At 45.2% G+C, this 24834-nt stretch overlaps 1 protein-coding gene across 16 annotated transcripts in view; it reads left to right on the top strand.

The window, feature by feature from the left end:
• Nucleotides 1-24834, top strand: part of RBFOX2 (RNA binding fox-1 homolog 2) — a 273572-nt gene that overhangs the window by 45552 nt on the left and 203186 nt on the right. For all 16 annotated transcript variants that reach the window (XR_012906290.1, XM_075937907.1, XM_075937889.1 and 13 more), the window contains exon 2: nt 21375-21425. Coding sequence is in view for 15 of the 16 variants with exons in the window: in XM_075937907.1 (XP_075794022.1) it covers nt 21375-21425 (51 nt within the window). In the remaining variant the exon portion in view is untranslated. The remainder of the gene's footprint in view (nt 1-21374; nt 21426-24834) is intronic.

Genomic DNA, 24834 nt, shown 5'->3' on the forward strand with positions numbered 1-24834 from the left:
CTGACCTGGTGAGAAGGAGGGGGGAAAAAACCCTCACAGATGTGAAGTAGGGAAAAAAAGGCACTCCCTTCAAGCTCCAGCCCCATGGCTTTGGGGGGGTGGGGAGTGAGCGCCAAGGCTCAAGGTTTACCAGGGCTGGATTAACTCTTCTGGCTGCCCAGGGTGTGTAGATTTTGTGATCTCTGGGGTGAGGCCAAAAATGAGGGATTCAGTGTGGGGGAGCGGGCTGCTGGAGATAAAGGTGCAGGGTCTGGGTGGGAGGTAGAGTGTATGAATGAGCTGGGGGTAGAGGAGCAGGGTCTGGGCTGGAGGGAGGGGGCAGGGGCTTCTCCAGGGGGGCGTAGATGGCTCGGTGCCTTCCCTGAAGTGCACAAATACCCACTGTTCCCATTGGCTATGATTCCCAGACTATGGGTGCAAATGGGGGGTGCTGCCTGGAGGGAGCGCTTCTCTGCATTGCACAGAGCCACTACATCCCCACACCTGGCAGAGTGCATGGGTCAGATCGGGCCCACAGCTTACCTTGATCTGGCCTGCAAGACTCAGGACTCCCCCACCCCACCCTGCAGTGCGGAGCCAGTGCTGGTGTTCCAGCCACGGCACTCCTCACATGACTGGAGTGCCAATGTCAGCTTGTGATTCTGGGTGGGAGATCTCCAATACTTGCTTGATGAATCAAGGCAAGTCATAGGTTCCCTACCTCTACTTTATAATCATTAAAAAAAACTGCATTTTTTAACACAAAATTGTGGTGCAATTTGTTTTGACAACTGTGTGATATACACATGATAACAGTTTGTCATAAACCAGTGGTCCCCAACGCGGTGCCCCCGGACGCCATGGCGCCCGCCGGGGCATTTGTGTGCACCCGCCGACAACCTGGGCCGGCCCGGCGCGCGGCGCACTGGAGGCGCCGGCCCCAGGCTCGCGACATGCACCAGCGCCTGGTGCGCGGCGCTTGGGCGGCCCCAGCCCCGGGGCACATGCGGGCGCGTGGCGCCGGTACCAGGCTCGGGCAGCGGCGCCGGCCCCGGGCCCACGGCACAAGATGCTCAGGCGGCCCCGGCCTTGGGGCACATGCCGGCGCCAGGTGCAAGGGCATTCCCGCCCCTGGCGAGCCCCAGGACGTGCGGCCCCGCCCCCGGGCGCCCGGCGCGTGAGTGGCCCCACCCTCCTGGGCGCCCGGTGCGTGAGTGGCCCCGCCCCCAGGTGCCCGGGAGCCTCTAAAGGTTGGGGACCACTGTCGTAAACAATTTCAGCAATGTAAAGCAAGGGCTTTTTTAATAAATATTTTAATACTTACATTTAAGTGAGGGATAGAAAGATTTGATATGCATTATAACTGGAGTTAAAGTATTTGTACATGGTTTAAACAAGATTTTGTTTTATTCTTTTAGTGATAAAAATAGTGTCTGAATTCCATTTAGATATTCTAGAAGACTTACCCGGCATTGTCTGGCTCCTTCAGTGCATGGGGGTACAGGAGTCAGGGCAGGATGTGGGGAGACAGTACAGGAGGCCGCTGGAGCCTTTTTGGTGGCCCTCTCCCCCATCCCCCAGCTCCAGGAACCTTTTCACTTTTCTCCCCCAGGCCACCATCAGCCTTTTTGCTTTTCCCCCATCCTCTTTTCCCCATCCTCCAGCGCTGCAGCTAAGGGCCAGGAGGGTGGAAAAGTTTTGAGGCATGGGGACTACTTACTTACTGTACTCACAGGCAAGACAAAGGTGCTCTAGCGCTGCTGGCCACTCCCTCGATGGTATAGCTACGCCCCCCACACACACCCACAAACTGCATATAACTCTCTCCTGGGGGCTTACTGTCCCGAGTGGTTACTCTTAGTATTGTGTCCTTTCAAACAGCCCCTCGTTTTCCATGTTATGCAAAACAGTCCCTTTTCTGGTGCTTTCAGTTGTCCTGGCACAACTAAATTCTGACCTTGCTTTAAGTTAGGAGAAGAGGAAGCTGCATACCAAATTTAGTGGTCCTAGCTCTTCCCATTTAGGAGGAATTCTTGATCAAACAGACTAGCAGACAGATGCATAAATCTCTAAATATATATATATATATAGATAGATAATATATTAATTGATATTTTTTCAGTAGCCAGACAGAATCTGTCTTGCAGGATTTGCAGACCTTAAGGTTTTTGTGGATGGGAGCAAAATAAAAAATTAAATAATCTTGTGCAGAGCTCTACTACAAGCGTTGTTGAGAACTTTTTGTTTAAAATGTAAAGAAGTTCTATCATCACTGCAGTTTGAGGTCTTTGCTATCTGTTTTTTTCATTCTCAGCCAATTTTGGCTTTTTTAACACTTGGTATGATACTTTTTTAACACTTGCACCCATATGATAGTTTAGGCTTTCACATGATTCTCTCTTGTAAAACTGTATTTCATGTTTTCTTTCGATGTATGATAGCTATACAGGGACACTTTGCCACATTGCTCTTCTGTTTAAAACTTTGTTATTTGCTGTTACTAACAACACTTGAAATTATTAGGGGAATCAAAAAATTAAAGAGATTATTTTTATTTGGCCTTTTTTCTGTTTACTTTGTGCAATTAACAGAAGTGTAGTCATTTTCACTGTTTCTGCTGTACAGTCAATTAATTCCCTTTTAGTTTGAGATTTGCTACAGTGACAAGCAAATGGGGGTTGGATCTGAAGATAAAGATTGAGAGAAACACTTGAGAAATTTGATTGTAAAATCAATCAAAATTCAGAAGGACTAAGAGACAAGTGAAGTGCACCAAATCACTTCTTCTAAAACTTAGATTTCAAGACCACAGTCTGTTTATGATGCACTTTCTTTCCTTATTTATGGTCTATTTGCTGTACAAATCAGCATGACAAACTGGGAGGTAAGGAAACCTATCAAGGATGCAGATTGGGTAGGGAATTGTGAATATGTTACACCCTTTCTTTCGGACCAGAAAACCTTACCAAATTATCTGGAGCCAATGAATTCCAGCCAGCTTTGTCTGATTTCAGAGCTGCTGTAGCTGACAGGAATAAATCTCCGTGTGGATGCTTGCATGTCTTGTTATACTTATGGCTCCTGGTTACATAGCCAGACAAAACACGCAAACTGCTCCAAATTATTGAAATTCTTATTAGGGCTGACGGCTATTTTGATTAATCTTAAATCATTTCCACTTCTTGTCTTTTGCTTCCTTTGCTATCTCACTGGATAGCGAAACAGGCTTGAACTGGGATTCTGCCATGCAAATTGAAAATACATTACTCATGGTGTGGTTTTTTTTTTAGCATATTCTTCCGTTCAGTAAGGCTTAGACAGTTTGGAGGGCTTTCTTACTTTGTTATAATTAGTGCCTTGTCCATTAATCATAACATAGAGCAGAACCATTTGGCTGTGTAATGTTACAGGTTGTATTGGGCTATAGAATATCGCAGTACTACTGTAAAGATGTGCATTTTGCTTATGACTGGGAAATGCATGGCTGAACTGAAAGTCAGGGTTCATGGTGTGGTCTAGCATTTAGAGGAGAGGGGAACATGGGCTGTGTCTCTGTTGTAGTTTTACTAGGCAATCTATATATGTCTCCAACTTTTTGCAAGTATATGTTTCTGGATGGGGAAGTACAGGACATAGTTCCTTAAGCATTTTTTAAAATACTTCTTTCCTCCATGTTTTGAGAAAGCACTGAAGCATGCTGGGAATTAGGTGAGACTTAAGTCAGATGGCCTGTGGGATTTAGGTACCAGTGTCCCTGTGGTTTTTTGTCCCATGCAATCCATTTACCAAGAAAGGATGAGGTGCATTTTCCATTTTGTGTTAAAGGCAGATATTTATGTTCATCCCAGTTGTTTACATTCCACAGACATTTACCATTTCTTCTGGATTCAGAGCAGAGAAGGGAAATATGGAGCTGTTTCCTTAATTGCAAGACTCCGTATCCTAAGTGTCTAAATTTAGCTTTGATTTTTGTTGAAAGCATCCTTTTTTTTTAGACAAACGGGAAACCTTGCATCCTGCTCTGTGAGGCCGCTAAAGAACCAGGAGGAGGTGAGGTTACCATGGAGATGATAGTTGTGTGCAAAGGGGGAACGGCATGGTTTAGAATTCCAGGAAGGAAGGAGGAGTGATGTCATAATATTTCATGTACCAGCCCAGGAACCACTGTGAGATTTGTGGGTGTGTGTACTTTTTTCAGGAAGATCAAGGAATTGCAGTCAGTCATGTAGAAAGGCCCTGGATGTTTTGTTGTCTTGAATTTGTTCATAAATACTTGTCAAGTCAATACCCTGACTACTTCTGAATGTATAAAAATGAGTAGTCCTGGGGCACCTTACAGACTAACAACAATTTTATTTATATATATAATATCAAGATAATCTCATCTGAAGAAACAGGTTTCCCATGAAAGCTCATGATACTATATATATTTGTGTTAGTCTCTAAGGTACCACAGGACTGTTGTTTATTTTTAAACAACAAAGAAAAGTATTTAAATGTTTATTTAAAAAGAAAAAACAGTTTCTTGCCATTTCAACCAGAAAGGACATTGTCTCAACGACTTGATTACCTGCATCCTGCTTCAAAGACCTTTTAAGACTTCACTTCAAAGAGAATCCTCTGCTTAAATTCGACACTTTACATGCAAATTTGAATAAAGACACTAATTATCTTACCCATTACAAAGATAGCTTCCCCAATTATCACCTCTAATATCATTAGCTCACAGACATTTACCTCCCCCCCCTTCCCGTCCTCCATCTCCCGTCTGTTCTGAAATTTGATTTGTCCTTTTCATATGTGTTCACTTTTTTTTTAATTGTATCCTTTGGTATATACGATTGTGACAATTTTTTTCCACTATTTGATCTGAGGAAGTGGGTCTGGCCCACGAAAGCTCATCCCCTAATAAACCATCTTGTTAGTCTTTAAAGTGCTACACAGTCCTGATTTTTGTTTCAGCTGCACCAGACTAACACGGCTACATTTCTACCACTATTTATTTTTAAAGTTATATATTAATACGGCTACTGCTCTAAGACTTTGACTGTATAGTGTGTCTATATAAACTGTATTTTATAAAACACTGGAAGATTTAACCAGTATTGCTCAGGTCCTTAACTCAACTTTTATTTTTTGGAAAATAAAATGAAAATGTACATGCTTCATTTAAATCATTGCTCTGAGGTTGGGCTAGGGATGAGAGGACTACCCTACCAAGCTGCCCCAGGGAGAGAGGACTACCCTAGCACTTTCACCACATCAGCTTGGGGTCAGTTTAGAAGCACTTCTCCATGGTTGCTGCAGCTCCAGCGGGCACAGTTGGGGGAGGGATGCATATTCCCTGGCTGGGACAGGTCCAGGTCCAGCTTTGTCTCTCCCCAGTGCTCCCCAGACAGAGTGAGGAATGCAGCAAACTGCGCTTCCCCTTTGTCAGGAAGCGAGGGGAAACAATTAGGGATATAAAGAGTTAAGATCTTAACCTCAGGTATGCTGGTGTGGGCTGGCATGATCCAGGCCCTGGCTGGGCTGGAGTGGCCCAGGCTGGTGTGCCAATGGAACCCTAGGCTTAGCCATGCTAGCAGAGCCTTGGTCCCAGTGGGACCCTAGCCCTCACTGCCGTAGGCCAGCAGGCAGGACTCCAGCCCCCTGATACAACCTGGGATAATTTTATCTATTTAACTGATTAACTATTTTAATGATTATTTACATCCCTACTAGCAGTGTTCCTGAACAAGTGTGTGTGTGTGGGAGGAGATGACTTCCAGCCAGCCCACCGCCCCTTCATCTGCCTGGTGATTCTGTTTCTTTTCTGTATGGTTTTATGAGCAGCAATCCCATTCCAGGCACATCCCGTTTTCTTGGCACAACCAAACCCTGACCTTGCTTTAAGTTATGATAAAAGGAAGCCAGTTTCATTTTCAGAACCATCTTGATTAGATGACATGTAGCTGGAAATGGAGTTGGGCATTTGTGAGCTGTCTGTACCAGCTCTTAAGTTGCTAATGCTGGCGGAAGTGAATTTGTATTAGCAAGACTGGGAAATTAAAACAAACCTCAAAAACAAAATCCGAACTCTTTAATGTCAGCTGAGTGTAAAAATCTAGCATTGACTTCACGGGAGGTGTTGTGAGGGTAAGTCATAGATCCTATGGGCTGGCATATATGCTGTAACTATTACTGCTGTGCTATAGTTACAAACACTGGGAATGAGGAAGTCAGAGGGAGAGAGAGAGGCTACATCTATACTGCAGAGTTTTTGCACAAACACCTGTGGAGCATCCACACTACAAGCGCGTTTTTGCCCAAGAAAAAGTACAGTAGATCGTCAGAAAACAGGGCTTTTTGCTCAAGAGTTATTCCTCTTGTTACAAGGAATAAGCCTTTTTGCGCAAGAGACAGGGGTTTGCAAGAAACAGGGGTTTCTTGCGCAAGATACCCCTATCAGAAAAAGCATAGGTGCTCTGATGGCCATTCTGTCAGAGCTTTCCTGCGCAAGAGCATCCATGGCAGTGTGGACGCGCTCTTGTGCAAAAGCACATCTCTTGCTCAAAAGCACATGGCAGTGTGGACGCGCTCTTGCACAAGAATATTTTGTGGAAGATCTCTTCCACAAAGAGTTCTTGCGCAAGAAGGCTGCAGTGAAGATGCAGCCATAGTGATATTCTTGCGACAGTCAGAAATCTGATGCTCTCGTGCTCCCCTCTCTTCACCTTCTTCCCCTGCTTTAAAATAGGTCTTAAGCATCTGGGAAGTGGCTTTCAGCAGTAAACAAAATAATAAAATGTCCCACGGCAGTTTGATTTGATATCATTGGCTAGCACATCCGAACTAAATTTCTTTGGAGATGACTGGTTGCATGTAGCTAATGGGGAGAGAAATCTAATTTGGAGGGAGTTGTGAGGGAACTGAAATTAGTGGGGGTTGTCTGGTCTCACCAGGCTTTGTTGGCACTTACTGGAAGGAAGACGTTTTCTTACCCCTCCCTGAGGAGGTATGTGCGTGTGTGCACAGGCACACATTTTTAAAAATCAAGTCTCTCTTTCTTCACTTTTCTTTTGTGGAATAAGATTGGTTGAGCATAGGCAGTAAGGTTTATTTTGCTCTGCATTTAGTCTTTGCATCCTCTTATCCTTTGGATCCACTACTGGGATTTTCTCTCTACTTGGGTTAATTAGATTATTCGCAGTTTAACCCTTTCAAACCTTTTCACTTCCTGCTCCTATAGTTTTGCTTCATTTTAGCTTCCCAATCTTCAGATACTTACTGATTCCTTCTAGCTCCCTGTCTCTCTCTCCCCCCCCCCCCTTCTCTCTCCTATTTATTTTGGATCTGCACATCCTAAACTCATAACTCCGGTCATCTGAAGAAGTGGGCTGTGTCCATGAAAGCTCTTGATACCATCTACATGTTTTGTTAGTCTATAAAGTGCTATCAGACCATTTGTTGTTTTTTTCTGTAGCAGACTAACTCGGCTACCTCCTGAAGCTTCTGCTCCTATAGTGTTCAACAATGACAACCTTAGTACAGAGTAATCATGTAGCAAGACCCTAAATCAGGGGTGGGTAATAATTTTTGATGGGGGAGGGGGTACTACCAAGAATTTGGTAAGTGGTCAAGAGCTGCACTCTTTCATGATATTAATGGAGAAGTGGGAGGGGCTGGGATGAAGGTTGGGTGCTGAAGGGCAGTTGGGATAGAGGACGGGTGCAGGAAGGGGTGTGGGATCTGGGAGGGAGTTTAGGTGAAGGAGAGAGTTGTGATCTGGGGCACGGAACTGGGATGTAGTAGGAGATGCAGGATCCAGGAGGGGGTCTGGATGCAGGAGAGGATTCTGACCTGGAGGAGAGATGGATGAGTGGGTGCAGTGTCTGTGAGGGATTGTGACTTGGAGCAAGAGCGCAGAAACGGGTTTCTGGGGATTTGGGTCATGACTGAGAGCAGGGGATTGGAGTGCTAGTTCTGGGGGCGGGGTATAGGCACAAGAGTGGGAGTGCCAGAAAAGGGGTGGGGGTGCCAGATGTGGGCTCTGGATGAGAGGTGCTTACCTAGGCAGTTGTCAGCCAGCAGCCCAGCAGGTTCCCCAGCCAGGCTCCCTGCCTGTCCCAACTCCACAAGCACTCAGAGCAGCTGGCTGCAGGAGCCATGTGTGCTTCTCTGAATGCTGTGAGCTGTGGGAGGGAGGGGTACTTCACATGCTGCCTGTCTTGTACACAGGCAGCTCCCATTGTGGTGGGGGTAGGGGCAATGTAAGAAGCCTCATTCCTTTCCCTTGGGTTCTCAGTGTTCAGAGAAGCTGGCATGGCCCTGCAGTTGGTGTGAGGGCAGGGAGCCTGACTGAGGCTCCCACTGAACCATGGGCTGGACCTGGTAGCTTGGCAAGCTACAAACAGCCAGTGGGCTATATTTTGCCTACACCTGCCTAGGGTGCGAAGGACTAGTCAACTTTATCCAATAAGCAAATGCTTACCTGATAGTTGACAGACTAGTTGCTTCTCTCTTCCGCTCTCCTTCCCCCCCCCCCCCCCCCCCCGCTTGCTACCTCTATCAGAAAGAGGTAGGGGTACTTCAAAGCAACAACACTGCTTGGAGCCTGTGGCCAGACTCTAGGCTCCAAGTGGTGCTGCTGCTTTGAAACGCCACACAGCATTTCAAAGCAGCAGGGCCGTGTGGAGCCGGGGATCAGCTGGGAATTCCCCAGCTGACCCTGGGCTCTGGGCAGTGCTGCTACTTTTAAATGTCGCAGGGAGCCCAGCACTAGTCTGCATGCAGCTTTTCAAAGTGACAGCACCACATGGAGTCAGCCGGGGACAACATAGGGCTGTTGCTGCACTTCAAAGGCGGAGGCACCCTATTGACTCATCAAATAGTCGATGCAAAATGAATCGACTATTTGATTAGTCAGTCAGTCAATATTTAGGATTCTTACCCCTGCCCTAGATTCACAATTAGTGACACGTAAAATTGGCAGCATCAGAGACTCTTGGCAGGAGCCACCTTTTCCCATGCACTTTCCCATTTCCCCTGAAGAGCTAGGTTCAATTAGTGCTACAACATGCACAGGAGGGAATTTGCAAATAGTACAGCACCATTTCTGTATGAAAGACAGGAAGGTATCTTGGACCGATCTGTGACCTTGGTGCTCTGGCTGCTGCCCACTCTCTAAGCTCCTTTTTCAGCATGTTGCTTAAGAAAGTCATTTTTTTCTTCTCTTCAGTCGCTATTTTTGCAACAGTATCTTTGATTGTTTTCTGTGTGCCCCTGACCATAGTATGGATACTTCTCATTGTATAGTTTTTCCTTTTTGTTGCATGGAGTTCCATCTTACTCATTTTTTTTTTTTACCTAAGCGCAGTCTTGAATCCTGTGGACCTCCCACATAGCTCTCAAGACATCTCTGGCTGGCTTCCAGAGGTGGATGAGGCTTTTTTTAAACAACTAGCAATAGCATCCAAAGCACAGGACTGGGTGTTGATGGGGGACTTCAACTATCCAGACATCTGTTGGGAAAATAACACAGCAGGGCACAGATTATCCAACAAGTTCTTGGAATGCATTGGAGACAATTTGTTGTTTCTGAAGGAAGAGAAAGCTACTTGGGGAAAGCTGTTCTTGTTTTGACTTTAACCAACAGGGAGGAACTGTTTGAGAATTTGAAAGTGGAAGGCAGCTTGGGTGAAAGTGATCATGCAATCATAGAGTTCATGATTCTAATGAATGGGGGTATGTCTACACTACCCCGCTAGTTCAAACTAGCGGGGGTAATGTAGTCATCCGCAATTGCAAATGAAGCCCGGGATTTGAATTTCCCGGGCTTCATTTGCATGAAGCCGGCCGGCGCCATTTTTAAATGCCGGCTAGTTTGAACCCCGTGCCGCACAGCTACGCGTGGCATGGAGTAGCTAGTTCGGATTAGGTTTCTAATCCGAACTAGCTGTACTCCTCGTGGAATGAGGAGTACAGCTAGTTCGGATTAGGAAGCCTAATCCGAACTAGCTACTCCATGCCGCGCGTAGCTGTGCGGCACGGGGTTCAAACTAGCCGGCATTAAAAATGGCGCCGGCCGGCTTCATGCAAATGAAGCCCGGGAAATTCAAATCCCGGGCTTCATTTGCAATTGCGGATGACTACATTACCCCCGCTAGTTCGAACTAGTGGGGTAGTGTAGACATACCCTGGTAGAAGAGAGAGTAGCAAAATAAAGACAATGGATTTCAGGAAGGCAGACTTTAATATAAACTCAGAGAGATGGTAGGTAAGGTCTCATGGGATGCAAAAGAGAAAAAACAATTGAAAACAGTTGGCAGTTTTTCAAAGGGACATTATTAAGGGCCCAAGAGGAAACTATTCCACTGTGTAGGAAAGATAGGAAGTATGGCAAGAGACCACCTAAGCCTAACCAGGAGATATTAAATGATCTACAGATCAAAAAGGAGTTGTATAAAAAGTAGAAACTAGGTCAAAGTAAAAAGGATGAATATAAGCAAATAACACAAGTATGTAGGGGCAAAATTAAAAAGATGAAGGTGCAAAACGAGTTCAATCTAGCTAGAGACGTAAAAGGTAACAAGAAAACATTCTACAAATATATTAGAAGCAAGAGGAAGACCACAGGAGGGTAGGCCCATTGCTCAATGAAGAGGGAGAAACAATAGCAGAAAATGTGGAAATGGCAGACATGCTAAATGGCTTCTTTGTTTTGGTTTTCACCAAGAAGGTTGGTGGTGACTAGATGCCTATCATAGTGAACTCTAGTGGAAATGGGGTGGATTTAGAAGTTAAACTAAGAAAAGGACAAGCTAAAATTACTTTGAGACGTTAGATGTCTGCACGTCACCACGGTTTGATTATAAGCATCCTAGAATACTCAAGGAGCTGATAGAGGAGGGATCGGAGTCATTAGCTATCAACTTTGAAAAATCATGGAAGTCGGAGAGATTCCAGAAGACTGGGGAAAAGGGCAAATGTAGTGCCCATTTATAAAAAGGGAAATAAGAACAACCCAGGAAACTACAGATCAGTCAGCTTAACTTCTGTGCCAGGAAAGATAATGGAGCAAGTAATTAAGGAATTCATCTGCAAACACCTTGAAGATAATAAGGTGATAGGTGACAGTCTGCATGGATTTGCAAAGAACAAATCATGTCAAACCAATCTGATAGCTTTCTTTGATAGGATAACAAGTCTTGTGGGTAAGGGGGGAAGCAGTGGATCTGGTATACCTACACTTTAGTAAAGCATTTGATATTGTCTCATATGACCTTCTTATCAGTAAACTAGGGAAATACAATCTAGATGGAGCTATTATAAGATGAGCACATAACTGTCTGGATAAGTGTTCTCAGAGAGTAGTTATTAATGGTTCATAGTTATGTTGGAAGGACATAACAATTGAGATTCTGCAGGGGTCGGTTCTGGGACTGGTTCTGTTCAAGATCTTCATCAGTGATTTAAATATTGGCATAGAGAATACACTTATTAAGTTTGCAGATGATACCAGATGAAGCTGGTTGGGGTGCAAGAGCTTTGGAGGTTAGGATCATAATTCAGAATGGTTTGGACAAACTGGAGAAATGGTTTGAGATAAATAGGATGAAGTTGAATAAGGACAAATGCAAAATACTTCACTGAGGAAGGGACAATCAGTTTCACACATACAGAATGGGAAATGACTATCTAGGAAGAAGTAGGATGTCAGTGTGAAGACGACTACACAATGAACTGATAAGCCTGACGATTAACCAATAAGCCTAGGCTCATCAGTTAATCCTGTTGTCTACACACTTTCCCCCACCCTGCCTCTGTATCAGAGGCAGAAAAGGTGGGGGTGGCGGGAGCTGGCTTTAAGCCAGCTCTCCAGAAGCACCTGGTCCACCTGCTCCCTCTCCCGCATCGCTGCTTCTGATAGAGAGGCACCAGTGTGAAGAGTGAGGGGAGTAGGTGAGAGCCGATACATGCAGGGAGCCAGCTTTTAAGCAGCTCTCTGTGTGTGCCGGCTCTGCAGACCTGCCTGCCCCCCCTTTTCTGCCTCTTACAGAGGCTGCAGTGCGGGACAGACAGGAGCGGTGCTGGGGGAGGGCGGGGGCTGGCTCTGCGGTGCTGTCACGGCGCATCAGGGGGTGCCTGATCCTGCACCCCCATCTGCAGTCAGATGTGACTCTCAGCCAGCAGGTACAACAGAAGGTTTATTGGTTCACAGAGACACAGCATTGCTTAGGATCGATGTTAACACAGGAGCCAGGGCAGATAGCATTATTCCTCTTAGGGGGAAGGGGCTCCCAGGCCCCTCACCCCCTTTTCCTGCTCTCAGCCTCCTCTCTTCTAGCCCAGCAGAAACTGCCTCTTCCTACAGGCCCTACCCCCCCCTCAGCCTGGGGTAGCCCCGAGACCCCCACCTATCCTTTGTGTCTCTGCCTGGGTAGGGGTTGTGATCTCCTAAGTCTCGCCCTTAGGTGTCTGGGCCCAGTACACATCTGCAGTGAGTCATCAGGAATTTCACATAACACAATACAGCAAAGAGCGAACACAGGATTATAAAAGTAGACCTCACCCCCACTACATCACTGGTTCCCCCACTCCCCACGCTGTTGTCTCTATCAGCTGGCTCCCCATGTGAATAGGGTTGCCAGATAGTTTCAAAAAAAAATACCAAACATGGTGAAGGGGAAAAAAACATGGGGACCAAACTTGTTGAGCAAAAAAGAAAAACCAAAACCCACAGCCGCACAACAACAACAAAAAAGAATCATGGTGCCTTTAAATCCCGGTGCTCCTCCTGCCCCCACTAGATGTCCCAAGCAGCTTTCCGTCCAAGAAAAACAGAAAATATCGGACATTTTACATGTCTGGGATTTTCTGGGTTTTTTTACTGGACAGAAGCCACAAATACTAGACTGTCCAGGCCAATACCAAACACCTGGCAAACCATAATGTGAACTGGCCTGCCACTCTGCACTGCTTCCTCTGAGCTGTTGCTAGGGTGAGCCAGTTTAAAACGTACAAGTACTACAAAGCTTAATTTTGTCTCTTTTCCCCTCCCCACCAAACCAATTTTTGTTTACTTTGTTACTTTCTCTCAAACACTTTTATTTTGGTCATATATAGCAGTGTTTCTCAACCAGTGGTATGAGTATGCTTGGGGGTACTTGAGAGAACGTCAACACAACTGAAATTTAGAGAAAACTGAATTTTTGTTTTAAGTTTTACAGTGCTTTATTTTTTTTGTACTTTTTACACCTAAAAATGTCATTGCCTGCCCCGCTACGATTAAGTTGTTTAAACAAACGTGTTGCAATGATGGAAAAAAATGTTGTGCGTCTGAAAGCTATGGGTACTGGGGGTACTTATAATTTTTTTTAAAGGGGTACTTTATAAAAAAAAAGGTTGAAAAACACTGGTATATAGTACATCTATCTCTCTCATCTAGTGTTACAAGGAGTCTCTGTTCAGCCTTTCTGCATCTTGTCCAAGTAATACCTCTAGTCAATGTATGATATAAACAAGAGCATCCTCCAAATAACTACTTCTCCCCTTTTTCATTGACTTTATTCCTTTTTCCTCCACTGCCAGCCATACTGAAATTATCTATGCTTCTGACCTTGTTTCCTTTCCACAGCTTCTGTGTCTGCCAGTCTTTCTACTTTCCAGGGTACTGTGAGAATGTAGCCAATATTTCTAAAGCCCTTTGAAGATAAAGAACTGTAACAATACAGCACATCTGCAACACTGAGGATTTCAGGAGCAGAAGAGTCATTCATGTCTCTTGCCTTGCCAGCAGTAAATATTTTCTCTCTGTCTTTCTCAAGTGCCATGATATTTTGAATGTCATGATATTTTGATATGACCCTGACTATAACCATTACAATTAAATATAACAATCCTTGGTAATTTTGTTGAGTTGTACCCTACCTTTTTCAAAAGCAACCTATTCATGAATTTTTATTAAGATTTAATTATATAGTGAGTTTGAAGAATCTATTCCATTATTAGTTAGCTACGTCTACACTGGCATGAATTTCTGAAAATGCTTTTAACGGAAAAGTTTTCCGTTAAAAGCATTTTTGGAAAAGTACATCTAGATTGGCAAGATGCTTTTCTGCAAAAGCACTTGTTGCGGAAAAGCGTCCGTGGCCAATCTAGACGTGGTTTTCCGCAAAAAAGCCCCGATTGCCTTTTTCGCGATCGGGGCTTTTTTGCAGAAAACAGTATTATGCTGTCTACACTGGCCCTTTTGCGCAAAAGTCTTTCGGAAAAAGACTTTTGCCCAAACGGGAGCAGCATAGTTTTTCCGGAAAAGCACTGATGATTTTACATGAGATCGTCGGTGCTTTTCCGGAAATTCAAGTGGCCAGTGTAGACAGCTGGCAAGTTATTCCGCAAAATCAGATGATTTTGCGGAAAAACTTGCCAGCCTAGAGACAGCCCAGGATTGTAGAGCTGGAAGAAACCTTGAGAGGTCATCTAGTCCAGTGTTCCTCAACAACTGATCTGTGGACTGACACTGGTCCTTGGGATCTCCCTGACACACTTTAGGAAGGCAGCAAGCCAATTCCTGGTATCAAAAAGGTTGAGAAGCACTGACCTAGTCCACATCCCCCATTCTGAGGCAGGGCCAAATAAACCTAGACTATCTCTGATAGTAGTTTGTCTTATCTGTTCTTACATGCCTCCAATGGCAGAGATTCCACAAACACCCTTGGTAACCAAGTCTGGTAATTAACTACCCTTCTTGTTAGAAAGCTTTTCTCTCCTAAATCTCTCTGGCAGCAGGTTAAATCAGTAATTTTCTGTCCAGCATTCTGTGGGTATGGAAAAAATAAAGCATCGTCTTCTTTTTATAACAGCCTTTAACATATTTGAAGACTGTTATCAGGTGTCTCCTGTTATCTTTTTCTCAAGAATATACATGCCCAGGGTTTGTAACCTTTTTTCCTAGGTCAGATTTTCCAAACCTTTATTATTTTTGTTCCTCTTCTCTAGACTCTCCTCAATTTATTCACATCTTTCCTAAACTGTGGCACCCAAAACTGGAAATGATGCTCCTGCCTAAGCCTCACCAGTGTCAATTGGAGTGGTATAATTACCTCCCATGTATTCTGTACAACATTCCTGTAATACAACACAGACTCGTATTTGCCATTTTCACATGTCACATGTTGACTCAATGTAGGCTCAGCAGGATTGGTTTTAAATGATAAACACTGATTTCAGCTGACACATTGAAACTGATGGAAAAAGTAGCCAGCAGGAACAGCTCCTAACCCAGTGGTGCCTGTAGGGATTGAGAATTACGTGCCCTGTGGTAGTGCAGTGACAGTGCAGCCGTGTGTCATGGACCTGCTCCCTCATTCCTGTGACAGCGGGTCTGCAGAGAGCTCCCTGCACTGTCACAAGTCCTGTGACACTTAATCCCTGCAGGCTCAATGTGTGGGAGGTCTTGGTGGGGCAGAGCAATGACTCCTGGCCGGGGCCAGCAGGAGGAGGACAAGCCCATAGGTGAAAGAGACCACCCAGCTCCTGAATGTCTGATTGTTGATCTCTCTGCAGTCCTGGAAGTGGGTCTCTGTGTTGTCCTGTCAGGACTGCAGTCTTCCACATACCTTGCACCTGCAGGAACCAGGTGCCACCAGTCCCATAACTGTGCACGGCTTCCTCTGCAGCCAGGCTGTCACAGTGCTGCTTGCTAGGCAAGAGTGTGGAATCTGTCCTTTGCCACCAACTGTGGAGCTCAGGACCACAGAGGGCTGCTGGTACTCCTCCTTGCTATCCTATCCTGCGGGGAAGTGTCTTTATTCTTCTGAGCCAGGATCACATCCTCCCCTTGTGCCCCTATGTCTTGGTCCCTTCAGCTGTGCAGGGAGCCTCCCAGAATCCTCCTATCAGTGCTGGGAGTCCTCTGCATTTCTGCTGTCTGTGCTGCTCTAAATTCACTTCTACCCCTTAATTTCCAGGAACTATGAAAATAAAAATCAGCAAAGACTGAATAAAAAATTCAGAAATCTATATAAACAGTAGGGGGTGTGTGGGGGTGTGTGTGCGTGTGCGTGTGCGTGAAAAATTGTACTAATTCAATTTGGGATCCACTATATACAGCGGTCTCCAACCTTTTTAAGCACAAGATCACTTTTTGAATTAAAGTATAAGGTAAGATCTACTTCAAACCCGAATACCCTTGTCCCGTCTTCTTCTTGCCCCTTCTTCGAGGACCCACTCCATCCTTCCTTCCTCCCCCATCCCTCTTCAATTTCACCAGGCTGGGGCAGAGAATTGGGATGCAGGTTTTGGTCTTGGATTAAGAGATTTGGAGTGTGAGGGGTTCTGAGCTGAGCTTGGGGTGCAGGAGGGGGTTCTAGGTGCAGGCTCTGGGAGGATGTTTGGATGCAGGGGTGCTTGGGGCTAAGGCAGGGACTTTGGGTGCAGGAGGGGGTTCATGATTGGGGTACAGTTTTGGGATGTGGGCTCCGGCTTGGGCACTGCTTACCTCAGGTGGCTCCTGGTTGGTGGTGCAGTGGGGCTAAGGCAAGCTCACCCATGTCCTTGCCCTGCACCACTCCCAAAAGTAGCCAGCAAACTCCATCCCAAGTCCTGTTGTGCCCCCTCTCTGCTCTGTGGAAATAGTATATAGAGTGGGAGATGGGGCACCTTGACATCAGCTCCTCTCCCCTGCCCTGCACAGAAAGCAGGAGGCTCCTGAGGGGTGCTGATGTCAAGGTTCCCTCTCTTCCATTCCATACCGTTACTCCTCGTGGAATGAGGAGTAACGGTAGTTCGAATTAGGATCTTTAATTCGAACTACCTACTCCGTGCCACGTGTAGCCGTGGGCACGGAGTTCAGACTAAGGGGGATTTAAAAATGGCGGCGCCTGGGAACATGCCAATGAAGCCCGGGATATTTAAATCCCGGGCTTCATTTGCAACTCTGCTTGCCCTAATTACCCTACCTAGCTCGAACTAACGAGCAAGTGTAGATGTACCCCTAGCCACTTCAGTTGTTTTCTTAAAAGCAGGATTGACAAATTTGGAAATTAAATTAAACTGTGAAACAGGAATAATCATCTTGCCTGTAGCGCAAATCTCAGCTTATCTTCAATGTGGGAGTGCTATGAGTGTTTGATGACATCCCTCCTAGAAACTAACCTTAGAGAGTGCCATAAACAAGATATGTCTACATGCAAATCAGGACCAGTTTAGTTACACTAATGCAAAGCCCTCTGTGGATGTAGAAATAGTGGTTTAAAATATAGATTGTCAATAAGTAGCCTATGGGCCAGAAGCAAATCACCAAGGTTAGCCCCTGGTGAGCCACCAGACTCTTTATTTGCCTGAGCATCTGCTGCTCTAAGCCCATGGGAGCTGCAGGAAGCGGTGTGGGCCGACAACTGCTTCCTGCAGCTCCCATTGGCCAGGGATGGCAAACTATGGCCAATGGGAACTGCAAGTGGCTGTACCTGTGGACATGCAGGTAAACGAAGTGTCTGGCAACTCACCATGGGCTAACCCTGGCAAATTGTGCTGGCCTGTGGGTTGCTTTTTGACCATCTCTGGTTTAGAATCTGATTATCAATTTAGCCTGCATTTTAAGGGCTTGTCTAAATGAGAGAATTTACCAGTATAATTGAATCTGCTTTTAAATCAATAAGGATAAACTGGTGCAAAAGGGAGTGTGGCTGCTACTTATTTCAATTTAAAAGTGGCTCATTTTTATTTAGTCTCACATCAGTTAACAATCTGTGCTAAACTCAAAGAAACCACTCTTATACTGAAATAATTGTCTAGACAGCCTTTTCCTTTGGTTTAACTATATGGGTTTACATTTTCACTGTAAGTTACACACTTTGTGTGTAGACCAGATCCTATTCTTCTGCAAAAATCTGCATATTTTATTTGTCAAAATAACATAATATAATCACAGCAAAGTTAATGATTTTGATAATTTTATTTTAAAATCCCTGTCAACAAGTATGTTAACGATACAGAACAACAACAACAAAAGATTCCTCCAGGAGTAGAGAGTTAAAGAAATCCCTAGGACAACCCAGTACCAGTTGTGAGGTGCTGAGAAAAGCTACATGGAACCTAGCTGCAGTCAACCCCTGGCCTGGACATATACACCTCCTTCCCTCCAAAGCTCTGCCCTGAGTCATCTCCCATCCCCAGGAGGATGAAGATAAAGTTGGGCACCCAGAGCATGCAGACCCTTTATCCCTGTTGGGTTGGGCACTTGGTTTACTGTAAGGTGAAGAGCTGGGCTCTGCAGAGTCAAGTGGGCCCTAATGGCTGCCAGCAGCTTTGCTGCCCCAATGCTGGGGAAACTTGAAATTCTGTGCAGAATATTAATTCTGAGCAAATTCTGCTTTGCATAATGGCACAGAATTCTCCCAGGAACAATCTTTGTACTCAAAAACAGGGGTTTCCTTACCATTGTGAGACAAGTTAGAAGGTGGTTTGGCTAGGAACATCATTATATTTAGGCCTGGTGAATGAGCTAAGTTGTTGGGCTTGTGAGTGTTGCGACGGTTCAGATTCCCCTCCTGATTAGCTCACACTGTGTGCTGAGAACTGTAAACACATACCTTAGCAGAAATATGATTTTACATCTACAAGTGTCATTAGAGAGATACAGGACCATTCTGATATTGGCATAGAACAGGGGTCTCCAAACTTTTCAGCCCGAGGGCCGCATTAACTATCAAACAGCAGTTCGGGGGCCGACTACACACTTGGGGTCCAAATAAAAAACAATCAAAACATGGATGTTGTTTTTAATTATTTATTTAATATTATTTTATTCAGTTATTATTTAATAACACATTCATACACTACACATGAACACCTGTATTAGTGTGAATGGTGAAATTGTTTCCTGGATGCCAAAATAGCAGACATTTCTGGCTTTAGATTTGTTGTCCCTAACATCAACAGTGACCTGAGATTATCATCGGACAAGTTTGTTCTCAAATTGTTCTTCACGTATTTCATTCTTGAAAATGTTTGTTCACACAGGTATGTTGTTCCAAAGATTGAAAGGTACCTTGATGCAAAAGTTTTGACATTAGGAAAGTCTTCCTTGGGCAAAAACTGGTAAAAACCCACCAGTCCTATTTTGAACTTGTCCCTAAGGAGGTCATTTGCTTGCAACTCAATGACTTCCAGCTGCAGTTCATCTGGGCAACTAGCCACATCTGCTTCAAATGGGTTTTGAAACAATCTCACTTCTTCTGCCTTTGAATCCAAAAAGGTCTCCACGGGCCGGATGAGAGGGCCTCGCGGGCCGCATCCGGCCCCCGGGCCGTAGTTTGGAGACCCCTGGCATAGAAGAATGGAACAATGGTAGAAGTTACATCATGTAGATAGTGGGGATAATTGAATGTAGTGTGGTGTAGGGATGTAATAGTATAGTCGATTAACCAATAACCAAAAGCCTATAGGTTAATGCTAAAGACTACATGCATATCCCCACTCCCCCCACCGGTACATTTTTAGCAGGCTGGCCAGCAGCTCAGCTTGCGCCACGTCCGGGACTTACCCCTGCTGCGGCTCTGCATTTAAAGTGCATTAGGAGGCAGGCAGCCTGGTTCTGTTCCAGAGCTCATGCTGGGTCCAGGAGCTCAGATCCTTCCTTCCCCCTGTACAGGGGCTGCTGCCATCCCGTGCCATCCGATCTCGGTAACAGGCAGCCAGTCTGTGAAGGGAGCTGGTTTTTAAACTGGCTCCCCTTGCAAAACAGGTCCCATGTTGCATCCTGTGCTGCTGCCTCTAATAGAGAGGCAGAAACCTAGGTTGGCAGGGGGTTCTCCAGGAGTGGGGCCGGAGCACACTGGCTGTCAGTCCCACCCCTGGGGACTATAGAATAGTCGACTAACCAATAAGAATTTATAAGGTTAATCGACTATTCAATTAACCGATATTTAACATTCCTAGTATGATTGCAAAATAGTAATTACTGGTAAATATCGATAAACATGAGGTGTGTTGGCAGTAATAAAGTATCTTCTGCCACAAAGCAGTTGTCTTTATGGATGTTGTGGTCATGGAGTTCAGTCTCTCTGGATAAAGACCATCATTTTTTTGACTATTGTTCCACCTCATGCTCTCTCTAGGTCAGGAATGTCCTCATCATTAGACACTTTACACTTGAAATTGAATAGCATCAGTCAGAGGCTGTAAATTCTCTCCATCTAACTTCCAGCTGTTTCTAATAATGCAATTACTGCTGGAAACAGCAGTCCTGGCACAGGTTTGCTTTCAACAAATTGGTTCTGGTCAGCTTTGCCTAGTTTTTCCTCTAGGAACGAACAGCTCGGGTAACATGCAGAGCTTGTTAAGACTCCAGAACACCCCTTTGCTAAACAATGCCTACTGCAGTGTGTTAGCAACAATGTGAAAACTAACTCTGTGTAGGAGTGTGGAATTGCTACTTTCTTGTTACCAGTATTTTATTACTTCTGCCTACAACTCTTCCCCTGTGAGCCCCAGAGGGGAGCAATAGCAGAATGAAACTGAAGCTGTCCTATATATCTGTTTTATTCACGTCTTACTGCCTCCCCCTATTTTGGCAAGGGTAAGGTGAATCTGGCTAATTTCTCCCCTGATTTGAATTCACAAGCAGGAGAGATTCTCTTCCTATCTCCACGGAGAATAAAAAATGAAAGCGTTGTGTTCTCCTAATCTCTGCTGTAGTCGTTAGAATAGGGGAGAGGCTAGGAAATTCCAATGATGAAGAGGATGTTGAAAACTCACATATCCTTCCGGTTAAGTCAGTGTGACAGGATTGCTGATATAAGAAGCAGTTTGAGAAACGAGTCCATTTGGAGATGAGGAAAGAAAAGCTAGAACATTGATTCTTTTTAGGAGTTCATGTGATAATACTGCTCAGGTTTAGTAAGATTAGAATTTAAACTGCACTGTCTAATATTATGTTCACATGCCACAGTGTAGCACAGTTATCAGGAAGGGGTTTCACACCTTTGCTGCCATTGTTTAGTTAGATGAAGAGAGTTTTCTCTAAGACTGGGTTAATTGTGTGGCAGCTCACAGCAGTTTACACTGTAATTATTCTAGCTCCACAATGGAAAAAGAGACATTAAAAAAAAGTTCTGTGGAAAATACCAAAACTGTGAGAGACATCTTACAGGAAAGGAAGTCGGAATAGCTTTATGATTATTTCATGCCTGTGGTCTCTTCTTCATGCATTCTGGAATATGTAGTTTCAGACTATTTTGTATCGAGGTGCATTGACTCACACAGAAAATTGAACATGTCATAAGAAGATTGTGATGTTACCTGCCTTTTTCCCTCAAATCCCTCAGATCATTGAATCATTGTATTCATCTTATAATCACTTGTTTCTATTCCTTACAACCATTGCATTTATCTTTTTTGTTCTTCTCTTGCAGAATGAGCCGCTGACCTCAGGTTATCATGGATACCCTGCGAGGGACAATCAAGTAAGTGTTTGATTACAGTAAATGTACGTGTGTGTGTGTGTGTGTGTGTGTGTGCACGCATGCACGCACGCACGCACGCACTTGCAGATGATCTGTCAAACTGCTTCCTGCCACTGTTTTGTTTGAGCATGGGGACTGTTTTATTTCAGTGGTTGAACACTTATGGAGGTATACAGTAAATTAAACACATTTTAATGGCCAAGCCCAGCAAAGGTGGCAGTTGCCTTGGGGCCTGGTGATTCAAAGAGGCCCAGGGCTCCAGCTGGCAGTGGCTGGAGCTCTGGACCCCTTTAAATTGCTGCTGGAGTGCTGCTCTGCAGAGCTCTGAGGGCTGGGTGAGGGGGCCGGGGAGATGCCGTCATCCAGACAATGCTGAGGGCTGGCTGCTCTCAGCCCTGTCCCTTCAGGGGACGCAGAGCTGCTGCCCCCAACTTTGCCCCGGGGCCTGTGGTGGCTTTTGGCTCAATCCTTTGCTCTGTTCTTATTGCTGTGGCTCTAGCAGCTGAGGAGAGATGCAGCACAGTTGTTGTCTGAGAGGTCTCCTCACTTGCAGTGCTGCTATAACAGGGAATAAAAAACACAACAACGGCCATATTGGGTCAGACCAAAGGTCCATATAGCTTAGTATCCTGTCTGCCAACAGTGGCCAATACCAGATGCCCCAAAGGGAGTGAGCAGAACAGGTAACCATCTGGTGATCCCTACCCTGTTGCTCATTCCCAGCTTCTGACAACCGGAGGTTACAGACACCATTCCTGCCAGCTGTGGCCCAGTATGGGTTGCTTCTAGCTCTTACGAATTTTTCTTAATGCTTTTTGAGTCCTCAGGACCCAGACACCAGCCAAATAAAGATGATGTTCAGTTCATTATCGCCATCACATCATCTCCTTCCCACTGTATAGAAGGTGAGAAATGCAAGCTAATGAGTCTGTGAAGAGCAGGCCAGAAGACCATCATAAATTCTTTTTATTTTTTCATTGTGAGGCTATTTATCACCCTCTATCCCTTGTAGCTTATGGGTCAACATGGTTCAGGAAGTCCTGAATCTTGTCTGAAACCTTGATTTTAACTAAAGAATTGAAATGTCTAGAAATTTGTGAGGGACCTAAGCAAGGAGTATGGGCATTTGCACAGTAGAAGTGCAATTATGTGTGCATCTTAACCCTCCCCTAAACAAACACAACCTCCCAAACTCTGTTGTTGGGACACCAAGTCATGGGTTAGCGGAGCTTATATCCATGCATTCAACACTGCAGAACTGTTTGTATCTGTGTATTCCTGGGGAATTTGGAACATTCTTCCACAGTGGATCCATGAGGGTGAGGGGCACCAGAGCCTGTGGTGCAGTGTAGAGTCTTTCATTTCCTACTGCACAAAATGCTGTGGGGAAAAAGGTGGTCCATTCATACTAGCTACGCAGGCACAGCTAGGGGATTCCCAAGTACCTGGCAGAAAGAAAAGCCTTGTCTAACTGTAGTTTGGCACTGTAGCCACCAGTATGCCTTGTTTTAACTTGTAAGACCCTTAATCGGAGCAAGTACAATTGCAAGCCTTGCCACCACTGAATCATACACTGAGTTTCTCTACACTATTGTAGAGATTTTATAGACAGCAAATAAGTGTTGAAGCTATGTTGGTTAAGTTAGTTTTGCCAGTGCAGAGTTATAACACTCTTGGCCCTACCATTAAATAGCAGATGTGGCAGTTCAGAGTACTGGCACTGCCATCAATCATGTAACTCTTCTTCTGGCGGTATGTGGGTCTGAGAACACTTGCATTGGTACTCATCTGATCTCAGCTGTCTCCATCCGTCTTCCAACTCCTGCCATTCAGGGCCCTCCGGAGAGCAACTGGGACACTATATGAACAATCTCTTGAATGTTCTCCCTCGCTTTGCACCCAAACGCCTGGGACTGCAATGGGAGACAAAGATAAAAATATGGCATTTGTAATGACCTCACAAGGATTTGACTGAAACATCCAATCTAGGCATGCACATGCCCTGTTGTACACACTTTCCTAGTGGGGGCCCTGGAATTCTAAACCATCTCTTAAATGCATTATTATTTTGCTTAAAAGACAGTAGCTCCCAGAGGCCCCAGTTAAGAGGGAGATCCATTGAACTAGTCACTGTGCAAATGTAGAAAGAGTGTGTCTGCTCTATATGTTTATAATCTAAATAAGGTTAAGGTGGGACTGGTGGGTATAGAATACAAGGGAGGGGGGAAGGGAAAATATAAGGGTGATCATAATGGAAACATAGCATTGAATATATTAGCCAAATGTAGTAGGTTTCATGGTGGTTGGCTTTGTTTATAAGGTGAGTGACAGAAAATCAATCATGCAACAAATTAAAATGACTTATTGAATAAATATTCAGACTCAAATCAAAGATCTTTCTCAAGAACTGTCAGCCAAAGGAGCTAGAATTCCTCATAGCTTAGGCCCAGAATAAGTCTGGCAGCTGCTTGGGAGGAGAAATTGGTGGGTCTATACCAGGACATTGGCAACTATGAAACTCTAGTCTTTGGTCTTCATGGGTACGTCTACACTACAGCGCTAATTCGAACTAACTTAGTTCGAATTAGTTAATTCGAACTAAGCTAATTCGAACTAACGCGTCTAGAACTAAAAACTAGTTCGAATTAGCGTTTTGCTAATTTGAACTAGCAAGTCCACATTGAGTGGACCCTGAACAGGGCTTAAGGATGGCCGGAAGCAGTGCCGGCAGGGCATCAGAGGAGGACTTAGAGCGTGGAGATGCTGTCTCAGGCTAGCCGAGGGCTGCGTTTAAAGGGTCCCGACCCCCACCCTGGACAGACAGTTCTAAGGGGTGCCCCGCTTGCAAAGCAGTCCTGGCTTGGATTGCCCGGAGTACCCACACTGGGCACATCACACCACTCGGCCATCAGCCCAGCTGCACTTGCCGCAGGCTGCCATCTGGGGAGAGGGGGCAATCGGGGGGCTGCAGGAGAGCTTCCACCCCCAGAAGCCCGCAGAGCCAGCCCAGTCCTCCCCATCGGGGGCTCGTACCCCATTCCTCCCTCACCTCCTTCCTCTTACCCTTCCCTAGCCCCTTTTCTTGATGTACAAAATAAAGATAACGTTTCTTCCAACATTGACTCTGTCTTTATTGAACAAAACTGGGGGAGACTGGGAAAAGGAGGTGGGAGAGGGGAAGAGAGAGGCTGGGAGAGGGGAGGGCAACTAACATGATCAGGGGTTGGGAACAGGTCCCATATGAAGAGAGGCTACAGAGACTGGGACTGTTCAGCTTAGAAAAGAGGAGATGGAGCGGGGACAGGATAGAGGTCTCTAAAGGCAGGGGTTGGGTGGAGAGGGTGCATACAGAAAAGTTCTTCATGAGTTCCCATAAAGAAGGACTAGAGGACACCAAAGGAAAGGAATG

The sequence above is a fragment of the Pelodiscus sinensis genome, chromosome 1 (genome assembly GCF_049634645.1).
Source record: "Pelodiscus sinensis isolate JC-2024 chromosome 1, ASM4963464v1, whole genome shotgun sequence".
Lineage (NCBI taxonomy): Eukaryota > Metazoa > Chordata > Testudines > Trionychidae > Pelodiscus > Pelodiscus sinensis.